We start from the raw sequence: 12,881 nt of genomic DNA, 5'->3' as shown, positions 1-12,881 counted from the left end.
AGGCTGTGTTAGCTGGGGTGGGACTGGAGAATATCCTTTCCAGATGGTGCATTCATGTGACTGGCAAGTTGGTACAAGCTGTTTGCTGAGAACTCAGCTGAGGCTGTAGGTTGGGAGCCTCAGTTGCACTGTATGTGGGCCTCTACAGGCTGCTTGGGCTTCCTCACAGCGTGGTGGCTGAGTTCCAAGAGTGAGTGTTTCAAGAGTACCAGGTAGAATCTACATGACCATGTCAGACCTAGCCTTGGAGGTAATGTAGCATCACTTCTACCACTTTTCCTTTCCCCATGTACTTCGTTAGTGTTTGTCATGAAAGAAGCAGGTTAGTCCAGATATTGTGTAGACGGAGTATTTACTACAATTATGATTTACCTAACAAATCTCTTGTTTTTAGATGTTAAAATAGTTTCATGTTTGTCTTATAAACCAGTGGTCTCCACCCTTTTTGGCACCAGGGACCAATTTCGTGAAAGGCAATTTTTTTCCAGCAGACCAGAGCTGGGGAGGTGGTTTTGGGATGAAACTGTTCCAACTCAGAAGATCATCAGGCATTACATTCTCATAAGGAGTGTGCTACCTAGATCCCTTGCATGTGCAGTTCACAATAGGGTTCACGCTTCTATGAGAATCTGATGGCTCCACTGCTCTGACAGGAGGTGGAGCTCAAGTGGTAATGCTAGCTTGCCTACTGCTCACCTTCTGCTGTGCAGCCGGGTTTCTAACAGGCCACAAACCAGTATTGGTCTGTGGTCTGGGGGTTGGGGACTCCTGCAATAAACAGTGCTACTGTGAGTATTCTTGTACATAAGCTCATTTGTTCATCACTTTGAGATAAGTTTCTTGAGACGTGACAGGTGTATCAGAAGAAAATAACATTTTTAAGGCTTTTGAGAAACAACATCTCACTTCCCTACTAGCCGTTTGTAAGATTTATCTGTTTACCTATGACCATTCCAACACTGGCTGCTATCCATTTTTATCTTTGCTACTCTACTTTGCAATAAAGTGAATTCTTTTTTTTTTTTGCATGGCTCAATTATGAATATTATTTGCACAGTCATACATATGGAATATACATATTGACTTGTAATATAACTGTTGGATAACTGAGAGAGGAGAAATGTATATTTGAGAGGCAAGGAGCAGGAAAGAAACAGAGGTATAATTAGAAAAGAAAAATAGCTAAATTCTGATTAATTACACTTGGTGAACAAAAATTGGGAAGTAGAAGTGTGGGGAGCAGATGGCTATTTTTATAAACATTGTAGATTTTTTAATTAAAAAAGCAAAAAGTATTTTAATATGTAATAAAAATCAAATTCAGTTAAATTCAGTGTCTGTCTCTGGATCATGTAAGAAATGGATGATTTTTCTTTTGTCTCTAATTTTCTATATTTTGCAGAGTTTTTATAACTTACATGAATACATTTTTGTGAAGAAAATTAACATGCTTCAACTTTTTAAACAACTGTATTTTACTTATCCAGACAAAAAGTATATCTTTAAATCATTCACTAAACAATAATTTACAGTATTAATAATATCGATATCCACATGCTAATGAGTATAAGAAAATAATGTATGTATGATGACAAATCCTTTTTTTAAACCATTGAAACAATGTTAGTATGGAAATGAACATATTTCACAGTTAGCCAAGCACACTGTGTTTACATCTTAGCTTGGACCTATACAAAAGCTTCCAGTAGTTCTTTCAGTTTTCAAAACACCAGTAAGGGATGTGAGGGCAATCTGGCTGTGACATCTGTTGCCTCATTGATCACCAGGGTTCATTCAGCTGATCTGACTGGCTAGGCAGGTGTCCCCTTCCTCCCTCATGGCTCCATGTGTGTTCCAGCCAAAGCCCTGTGATTGATCAGATCCTTCCTTGATTGAGGAGCACCATACTTTGGTCAAGGGTGTACAGGTAGCTGCGCTCCCTTGCTAGAACCTCCAAACGAGCTCTTAAAACACCATTAAGATTAAGAAAATGTAAAGAGAAAACAACAAAAGCCTAACCAGCTTTGACATCATCGATATTTACCTCCCCTGTCTTTTATCAATGCATAAACTCACATTTTTACTTAGTCATATTCTGTGGATACCTGTGTAATCTGGTTGTGCTTTTTCCTAGAAGAAGCCTTGCTAGTTGTGGGATTGGTATAAGGTAAAAGACTCCCCAGGAGGGGAAGGTGTCAAAAATGTTTTGGTTCCCTGAGGCTTCTGTTTCCTCATCTATAAAATAAATCCAATAATATCTTCCTTAAAGGAGTAATTGAAATAATATATTTAAATCAGCTACCACAGTGCCTGACTCAGAGTAAGCATATAGTAGATATTTTTCCTTCCTTCATCATACTTTCGTATTTTTAAAAGGATTTTTTTTTTTTTGAGACGGAGTCTCGTTCTGACGCCCAGGCTGGAGTGCAGTGGTGTGATTTCGGCTCACTGTAACCTCTGCCTCCCGGGTTCAAGCAATTCTCTGCCTCAGCCTGTCGAATAACTGGGATTACAGGCTCCTGCGACCACACCCAGCTAATTTTTGTATTTCTAGTAGAGATGGGGTTTCACCATCTTGGCCAGGCTGGTCTTGGACTCCTGACCTTGTGATCCACCCGCCTCGGCCTCCCAAAGTGCTGGCATTACAGGCATGAGCCACTGCGCCCGGCTTAAATGGATTCTTATTCTTATAAATTTTGTATGTCTTTGACTACTAGTGATGACAACCATGTTTTAATTTGCTTATTGGTGGTAGAGTCCTTTTATCAGTTGTTTCTTGTTCATATCATTTTGTTGTTTTATTGGAGTGTTCATACATACTTTTTAATTGATAAACGTTATTTATAATAAAGATAGGGATTCTTTGCAATACATTTTCCAAGGTAATATATTCATTTTGAAAGATGTATAGTATTATAAGATTGCTTCCTCCACTCCTTACTTAAATTTTTAATTTGGAGTCTTTCTAGTATAAGAAATAAAGTAAGGATATCATTTAATGAATAGTCTGTCCTTTATCTTTTCTAGAGTCTTAAATATACTTTTGTTTGTTTTCCCCTTTGTATTGTCTTTTCCACAACAGTTTTCATAAATGAATACTTCTCACAGATTTATGCTTTATGATATTTTTATTATGTATTTGGACAAAAGCCTAAGTCATTACATCACGACTATGAGAAATGTTATTGTAATTCTCTCCACTTTATTTTACAGTTGAAGAAACTGAATCATAGTGGTTATTTTGTTAAGAAATGTGGCATTTGAAGTCAGGTCTTCCTGATTCCAAAGCTCAAATTATTTGCCAGCATATTATACTGCCACTCCATTTATTCAAGTGCCCTATTATCACTCAGTAAAAATCGGTAGTTTTCTGTGTCTAAGTCCTACATTTCTCTTTTAAGTTTTTTGTTTTCTTTGTAGAGACAGGGTCTTGCTGTGTTGCCCAGGATAGTCTTGAACAATCCTCCTGCTTTGGCCTCCCAAAGTGCTTGGATTACAGGTGTGAACCACCATGCCTGATCTACTTTTTTTTTTGGTATGGTTTGTATTTTTGTTGCTATTTATCAATGAGATTTCCAAAGTTAAACTGTAATTATAGTAATTACAAACATGGTAAAAATACAATTGATGCTTTTTCTTTTTGAGATGCCTAGTAAAGTAACTAGATAACCATAAAGATTGAAGACTCCGTAGTAATTATGTGTGCAGGTGCTCACGCCTGTAATCCCAGCACTCTGGGAGGCCGAGGCGGGTGGATCACAAGGTCAGCAGATCCAGACCATCCTGGCTGACACGGTGAAACCCCGTCTCTACTAAAAATACAAAAAAAAGTTCGCCAGATGTGATGGCGGGCGCCTGTAGTCCCAGCTGCTCTGGAGGCTGAGGCAGGAGAATGGCGTGAACTTGGGAGGCGGAGCTTGCAGTGAGCCTATATCGTGCCACTGCACTCCAACCTGGGGGACAGAGCGAGACTCTGTCTCAAAAAACAAAAAACAAAACAAAAAAAAAGCGACACTTCCTGGCTCTCTTGCTCTCTCTCCTGTCACCATGTAAGACATGCTTTGCTTCTCTTTCAACTTCTACCATCACTGTAAGTTTCCTGAGGCCTCCCCTACCATGTGGAACTGTGGGTTAATCAAACCTCTTTCCTTTATGTATTACCCAGTCTCAGGTAGTATCTTAATAGCAGTGTGAGAACAGGCTAATACAATAGTGTTTTTACTGTTAGCTTTTATTTTATTTATTTATTTTATTATTTTTATAAATTAAAAAACCATTTTAAATACTTGGGGGTAGATAGAGCTAAAAAAAGCAGTTGAACTCATGGAAATAAAGAATAGAATGATGGTTACGAGGAACTGAGAAGAGTAGTGGAAAGGAGAGTGGGGGTGGTTAATGGGCCCAAAAATATAGTTAGCTAGAATGAATAAGACCTAGTATTTTTAAGTTCTGCAATTTTGGTTTGTATTTTCTCTTAAGGTTTGTTTAACACAGAGTTTAAAAAATTTGCAGGTAGAAGGGCCTTTTGGATTATTTATGTTTTAATTAATTTCTAGTTTTGTTTGTTTGTTTCCCTGAGACAAGGTCTCACTCTGTTGTCGAGGCTGGAGTGCAGTGATGTGATCATAGCTCACTGTAGCCTCGATCTCCTGGGCTCAAGCAATCCATCCACCTCCGCCTTCTAAGTAGCTAGGACTACAGGCATGTGCCATCATGCCTGGCTAATTATTACTATTATTATTTTTAAGTAGAGAAGAGGTCTTGCTATGTTGTGCAGGCTGGTCTGGAACTCCTGAGCTCAAGCAATTCTCCTGCCTCAGTATCCAAAAGTGCTGGGATTACAGATGTAAGCCACCATGCCAGCCTAATTTCTAGTTTTATTGCATTGTAATCATAAAAATTATTTTTACTTTGTGGAGTATATTAATATTTTTTCATGATCTGTTATATGATCAATTTAAAGGATCATTTTATGTTAAGAAAAAGATATGTGTTCCATTATTTGAATATAAAATTTGATATCTACCCATAATATCTAACCTATTGTTTATGTTATTTAGGTCTTCTATATCCTCACTTATTTTTGTTCTTTTGAGTCTCAGACTGACAGTAGTATGATAAAATATTTTATTGCTTCTTATATCCTGTGTAGTTTTCACTTTACAAAGGTGGTTGCTATACTATTTAAGGCATAACACTCATTACTGTAATTATTGCTGTTATACATTGTGAATGGTATATAATATATAATATGTACATATATTATATGTATAATAAATCCAGTATATGTATATACATATAATATATGCATATATGTACTATAATATATACATATATGTACTATAATATATAACTTATAAGTAACAGTTTATATTTTATGTATAATATGTATCATTTTTTAATTTTAAAATTTATGTGTAATGAAATTTACTTTCAATGAAATTTACCTTTGTGGGGACTCAGTTCTATGAGGTTTAATATATGCATAGACTCTTGTTACCACCACCAGAAAGATGCAGAACAATTCCAGTTTCCCAAAGAATGACCGTGTGCTGCATTTTTCTTAGGCAAACCACCCTCCATCCCAGTCCCTGGCAATCACTGATGTCTTCCTGCCCCTATAGCTTTATCTTTTCCAGAATGTCATATAAATGGAATCACATTGCATATAATCTTTGCAGCTGGTTTCTTTCAGTTAATACAGTGCAGTTAAGATTCATCCATGTCACTGCATGTCTCAGTAGTGCATTAAGGCTGAGTACTGTTTCATTATGTGGATGTACCACAGTTTATTTATTCATGTACACACCGAAGGACATGTGAACTGTTTTCGGTTTTTGACTGCAGGTTAAATATCCCTTATCCAAAATGCTTGAGACCAGAAGTGTTTCAGATTTCAGTGTTTTTGGGTCTTGTAATATTTGTATATACATAATGAGATATCTTGGGGATGGGACCCAAGTCTAAGCACAAAATTTATTTGTGTTTCATACACACCTTGTATAAAATAAGGCCAAGGTAATTTCATACAATATTTTAAATATTTTCAGTGCATGAAACAAAGTTTGTGTTAAGTACTTATGTGTGGAATTTTCCACTTGCATTTTATCAGTACTCAAAAAGTTTTGGATTTGGGAGCATTACAGATTTTAGATTTTTGGATTTGGGATACTCAATCTGTATTATAACTAAATATTGCTATCAATTTTTTTGTACAAGATTTTCTGTGAACTTAAGTTTTTATTTCATTAGAATACTTAGAAGTAGGATGGTTGAGGCATATATGATAGGTATATATTGAACATTTTAATGAAATTGCCAAACTGTTTTCCAGGATTCCTGTACCATTTCTGCATTCCCACTAGCAATGTTTGAAAAACTTCAGTTGCTTTACATACTCACCATTTTTCATGTTAGTCATTCTAATAAGTTCATTGTTGTATCTCAGTATGATTTTAATTTGCACTACTGTAATGATTATTATATTGAGCATCCTTGCATCTATTCGACAGATACATATTTTCTTTGGTGAAACGTCTGTTTAAATATTTTGTTCATTAACATTTTTTTTCTTAATTTTGAGTTTGGAGAGTTCTTTATATATTCTGGGTACAAATATTTTCTCTGAGTATGTGGCATGTCTTTTCTTACAGGGTCCTTCACGGGAGAAATTTTCGTTTTGATGAAGTTGACTTATATTCAGTTGTATAATACATTTTGGGTTAATTTCTGCATGTGGAGTGAGGAATGAGTTTAAGTTAACATTTTTGCTTGTGGATGTTCAGTTGTTCCAGCATCATTTGGTCATATGATTAGCCTTTTTCCAATGTTGCCTTTACACCTTTATCGTAAACTGATGGACTATATTTCTAAACTCTAGTTTGTTTCCTTGTTCTATGTGTCTATCATTTTGTCAATACTACATTGTTTTGATTACCATAGTTTTTTGTATGTCTTAAAATTATTGTACGATTCTTGCATATCCTCCCAAAATTGTTTTGCATATTCTAGTTTTTATTTTACCTTTCCATAGAAATTTTAAACTCAGTTTATAGCCACAAAATACCCTGTTGGCATTTTGACTGAAGTTGCATTAAGTCTATAGGTAAATTTGGGGAGAATTGATGACTAACTTGAGTCTTACTACATGAACATGGAATGTCTTTTCATTATTTATAGGTTTGAAAAGTTTTCTTTCATCACGATTTTAGAATTTTTAATGTACAGATTCTGTAGATGTTTTGTTAGGGTGAAAGCAATACTTCTTTGTTGTTGTTGTGGTTGGAGCTATTGAAAAGTGGTACTTTAGCCGGGCACGGTGGCTCAAGCCTGTAATCCCAGCACTTTGGGAGGCTGAGACGGGCAGATCACAAGGTCAGGAGATCGAGACCATCCTGGCTAACACGGTGAAACCCCGTCTCTACTAAAAAATACAAAAAACTAGCCGGGCGAGGTGGCGGGCGCCTGTAGTCCCAGCTACTCCGGAGGCTGAGGCAGGAGAATGGCGTAAACTCGGGAGGCAGAGCTTGCAGTGAGCTGAGATCCGGCCACTGCACTCCAGCCTGGGCGACAGAGCCAGACTCAGTCTCAAAAAAAAAAAAAAAAAAAAAAAAGAAAAGTGGTACTTTAAAAAGGATTTATTTTCCAGTTGTTCATTATTGGTATATTGAAATATACCAGATCTTGCTAAACTCATAAGTTATAGAAGCTTTTGTAAATTCCTTGGGATTTTCTACATAGGTAATCATGTCATCTGCAAATATTTCTTTCATTGAAATCTAAATGTCTTTTATTTATTTTTCTTCTTATGCTGGCTACAGCTTTCAGTAAAATACTGAATCATGGGTGATGAGAGTGGACATCTTTGCTTTCTTCTCAGTTTCTGGGGAAACACCTAGTCTTTCATCATTATGATGTTAACTGTAGGTTTTTTTTCTACTTGCCTTTTTTCACATTGAGGAGGTCTCTTTTATTCCTAGGTTGCTGAGAGTTTTTATCATGAATGGATGTTGAATTTTATAAATTTTTTTATTAGTAATTCATTGTTATGTGATATTTCTTGTTTCATCAATTAATTATGATGAATTACACTTATTGTTTTTCAAATGTTGAATCAGCTTTGGATTCCTGGGATAAACCTCACTTGGTCATCATGTTTTATTCCTTTAATATATACTGGATCAACGTGCTTATATTTTGTTGAGGAGTTTTTGCATCTGTGTTCCTAAGGTATACTGTCTATACCTCCTTGTCTTCTATAACTAAGTGACTTGGACCTTTTTGATGTCTATAAATGCTTATTTAATGATAGTTCCTTCAAATTGAGCTGGTACAGTACAGTTTACCTCTCCCTCAATTTTATTTTGTTTTGTTTTTTGTTTTGGTTGAGTGGTATCTTAGTATGTTTGGGCTGCTGTAACAAGGTACCTTAGACCGGGTAATTTATAAATAATGGAAATGTATTGCTCACCGTTCTGGAGGCTGGGGAGTCCAAGATCAAGGCACTAGCAGATTTGGTGTCTAGTGTGGGCCCATTTGTCATAGATAGTGTCTTCTTTGTTTCCTTACATGTTGGAAGGGGTAAATAAACTCAGGTCTCTTTTATAAGGGTGCTAACTTCATTCATGAGGGTGTAGTCCTTATGACCTAATTACCTCCCAAAGGCTCCACGTTTTAACACTGTTACATTGGGGATTAAGTTTAATATACGAATGGGGGCAGGAAAAAACATTCAGACCATAGCAGGTAAAATCAGAGTTTTGGCTGGACACGGTGGCTCACGCCTGTAATTCCAGCACTTTGGGAGGCCAAGGCAGGCAGATCATGTGGTCAGGAGATCGAGACCATCCTGGCTAACACGGTGAAAATCCTTCTCTACTAAAAATACAAAAAATTAACTGGACATGGTGGCACACACCTGTAGTCCCAGCCACTCAGGAGGCTGAGGCAGGAGAATCGCTTGAACCCGGGAAGTGGAGGTTGCAGTGAGCCAAGACTGCGCCACTGCACTCCAACCTGGGCAACAGAGTGAGACTCCGTCTCTAAAAAAAAAAAAAGAGTTTTTATCAGCTGAAATGTTTTTTGTTTTCATTTTTTGTTGTCTTTATATGAAATAGGTTTATATGGATAGCTTTATATGAAACTTGCCTCCTATGTTCTGTATTTTTTGAAATACCTTAAATTATCCTTGGTTGATGTGATATTCCACATGGAAGAGATCAGAGGTTTCAGTTGTTTCTAGTACTCTTACTTTCTTAGTCCTTTAGTTCTTTTCTTAGTTATTGATATTTATATATCAAGAAAATCACCTTTATTAAAAAAATGTGCTGCAAATATTTTCTCTAATTCATGTGGTTTTTTTCTTTATAGCGTTTCATTTCTATGTGGCATTTAACATTTTTTATTTACATTTCTCACACTTATTTTATTCTTTCTAATAAATTATTTACGAACATTTTCCCCAGTCTGAGATTGAAATATGTATGTATGTATGTATGTATATATGTTTGTATGCCTACCTCCCGTGGCCTCTTCTAGATCTTTGAATCATTTTGTGTTTATTTTTTAAATCTTAGATTTGTTTGGTGTTTATTTTGAAGTAAGACATGAGACAGGCTCCAACATGCATATGTACTCGGTCTGTTAATTTTGTGTAGATCAATATCTAGTGAACCTTTCTTTGTTTACATCACTTTGTGTTTCAAATTACATTCAGGTGCTTCAGATAGTCTGTCGGTTTCTTCTCCTGAGTTCTCTCTGGGGGCCTTGGACCAGCTTCTGTACAGGTAGGCTGCCTTCTGTCTGGTGAAGGCTGTCACCTTGGAATAATCCTGAAATTCTCTTTGCCACTTTCCTTTGTTCAATATTCTCATCTTCCTTTTTTTTAATTTCCTCATTGTGAATGTTGAGGGTATTCAGTGGAGTTGATGGTATGATACATGATTTTGGAAAGATAATGAAAAGCCAGACCATGAAGAGCCTCATATGTCATAATGAGTTTTAGCTTCTTTTTAATGGTTGTGTAACTATTGAGAATATTTTATAGGTGAGTTACATTTGCTTTTAATAGAGGGTCCACTGTGGCTAAAATTTGTAGAGTAGATGGAATAAAGGAAAATTAAATAAAGCCTGTTGTAGTAATTCAGGAAAGATATAATGGTGCATAGAAATAAGACAGCCATATTAGGGGTGTCATTTTCACAGAGCTTGGGGTTAATTGGGCATGAAAGAAAGGAAAGAAGAAGGGTCAAGGATAGTACTGAGACTTCTGAGTTTGGCTAGTATATTGGTCCTCAGGCACTGAGTTTGATTTTGGACATACAGTGTAAATGATTGCAATAGATCCTTTGCCTACATTCACCAAATGTTAACATTTTACTATGTTTACTTTATAATTTATCTTTCTCTGTCTTTATCGCTTTCACTTTGTGTGCACGGATGTGTGAGTGTGTGTGTGTTTTCTGACCCACTTGAGAAGTTTATGGACGTGATGCTTTTCTAATTCTAATTACTTCACTGAAACAAGCTGTGAATTTCAAAATCAGGAAATTAACATTGATTCAGTGTTGTTAGCTAATCTACAGACCTTACAGAACTTCCAGATCTTGAATTGCAGTCAGTTATCATGTCTTTTTAATCTCTTATAATCTGGAAGAGTTTTTCAGTCTATAATTGCTGGAAATTTGAATGGCTTTGGAATTATGTATGTATATGTTGGGGGTTGTGTTGACAGAGGAAACGGACTTGTGATTGTGGTCCTTAGACCATAGAGTATAAATTAGAATCAGGAATGGACTCTGGGGATGGATTTTCTACTGTCTAGTTGCTGCAAAGGTAGAAAACAGATCTTCTACTCAAGGATGACTGCATTGATTTGTTTTTTACCTGAGATAAATACTTTGGCTTTGATAATTCGGTTCAGGAGCTAGGTGAGACTGATGCTTAGATATGTTTTTATCCTTAAGTAGCATAGAATTTACATGGCATATACATGACTATGTAAATTATTCCTACCTGGAAACATAGCACCAAATAGAAAAGGATTGGAGTGTGGCAAAAAAAAAAAAAAAAAATTGAGCTTCTTAAATCTGTCTTGGACACACAGTGTTACTGTTAGGTGCTGGCACCTCTTAAGCTCTCTTGGGAACTTATATATTCCTGTTCTCTGTAGCCATCTTGCTGATATTATGATTCTATATTTCTGACTACTTACATTCATTAACCATGTATGTGCGTGTGTGTCTGTGTTCTGTTTGCATATTTATAGAAATTATTTATAGTCTGTCTTCTAAAAGGGAAAGTAGCACTATTCCTTGTCAATACTTAGTCCTTTGTGTTGAATTATACCTTTAATTAAAGAGTGTTATATGAGTATACGTTTCTTTGTGTCATGTATTGAGTATTATCTTTATGTCTGTTAAGCCCTCGGATGTGTAGACTAGAGATATGATCTCTCTATATGCAGCTCTTCTTGGAGATTTATATCTACATGCAGTTGTGACTGACAGTTGTATTATTTGCTGCCACATTTCCAGTTGTGTGATTGAGTAGTTAACAGGCAGGCTTTGTCATTCAGTTGGCCTGGATTTTATCCAACTCTGAATTTGGGTAAATTGCTTAACTTTTCAATACTCATTTTTTCTCTTTAAAGCGGGGACAATATTATCAACTTTTTATGACTAATTTTCAGATTTAAATGAGATAGTATTAAAATTTAGTTATGGGATCTAGCACAAATTGAGAATGCGAAAACAGTAGTTGATATTATTTTACTTTCTGCCATCTGCTTGATTATTATAGTCTGTTTACTCTGAGAATTGAGACTGCCCTATTTTGTTATGTTCTCTCAAAAAAAATTTTTAAATGTCTTCCACAGGACTTTGTCTCCACAGTTATCCGTTTACTCGACAGCCCCTCAACATACATTAGAGCAAAAGCCTTCCTGGTTCTTCTATATATTTTGATTTATAACCGTGAGATGTTGCTGCTCAGTTGCCAAGCAAGGTAAGATTTTCTCTGATGGTTTCATCAATAACTTCAATTTAGTGCCTGTTGTATTAGTAGTTGCAGGGTGTTTCTTGGTCTCTGTGTATCTGGTATATTTTTTTAAGGGTTTTTCCAGGGGTTTAATATTTCACTTGTAATCTCAGCTTGGAAGTACTGAGGACCCAGAGAAGACCTCTGAAACTATGGTGGGATGAGAAATGCCTTGTGTGTCCTTGATATGGTTTGGCTCTCTGTCCCCACCCAAATCTCACCTTGAATTATAATCCCTATAATCCTCATGTGTCAGGAGTGGGACCAAGTGGGGGTAATTGGATCATGGGAGTGGTTTCCCCCATTCTGTTCTTGTGATAATGAGTGAGTCTCACCACATCTGATGGTTTTATAAGCATCTGGCATTTCCCATGCTGGCACTCACTACATCCTGCCGGCTGTAAAGAAGGTGCCTGTTTTTCCTTTACCCTCTGCCATCATTGTAAGTTTCCTGAGGCCTCCCCAGCAATGTGAATCAATTAAACCTCTTTCCTTTATAAATTATCAAGTCTCAGATATTTCTTCACAGCAGTGTGAGAATGGGCTAACACAGCCCTAGATCTGAGAACAGTCCAAAGTAGGGTGTTGAGATGGTTCTGGTTTGTACCTTTGTGAGTCAATATTAGACCAGTGGTTTGGTTGTAATTTTCCTTATTGTGAGATTCTGGAATAAGTAGCTGAAGGCTCAGAAGGAGGAGCAGGGAAGGGGATGAGAGTTTATAGACTGGTCCTAGGAAGGACAGGTCTTTCTCCGGGCTTGTAACTCTTTCCTCTAAAAGGAGGAGCTGTTCTAGATGCTCCTCAAGTTCGCTTCATGTTCTGATGCTTTCTGATTAACACCTTCT

At 36.5% G+C, this 12,881-nt stretch overlaps 1 protein-coding gene across 10 annotated transcripts in view; it reads left to right on the top strand.

Moving 5' to 3' along the window:
* ULK4 (unc-51 like kinase 4) overlaps positions 1–12,881 on the top strand; it is a 706,344-nt gene that overhangs the window by 189,922 nt on the left and 503,541 nt on the right. For all 10 annotated transcript variants that reach the window (XR_013413811.1, XR_001443048.3, XM_077992220.1 and 7 more), the window contains one exon: positions 11,876–12,003. Coding sequence is in view for 8 of the 10 variants with exons in the window: in XM_077992220.1 (XP_077848346.1) it covers positions 11,876–12,003 (128 nt within the window). In the remaining 2 variants the exon portion in view is untranslated. The remainder of the gene's footprint in view (positions 1–11,875; positions 12,004–12,881) is intronic.

Source organism: Macaca mulatta, chromosome 2 (assembly GCF_049350105.2).
Source record: "Macaca mulatta isolate MMU2019108-1 chromosome 2, T2T-MMU8v2.0, whole genome shotgun sequence".
NCBI classification, from domain to species: Eukaryota; Metazoa; Chordata; class Mammalia; order Primates; family Cercopithecidae; genus Macaca; species Macaca mulatta.
Note: the sequence above shows the minus strand (reverse complement) of the source record. Positions and strands in the feature narration are given on the sequence as shown.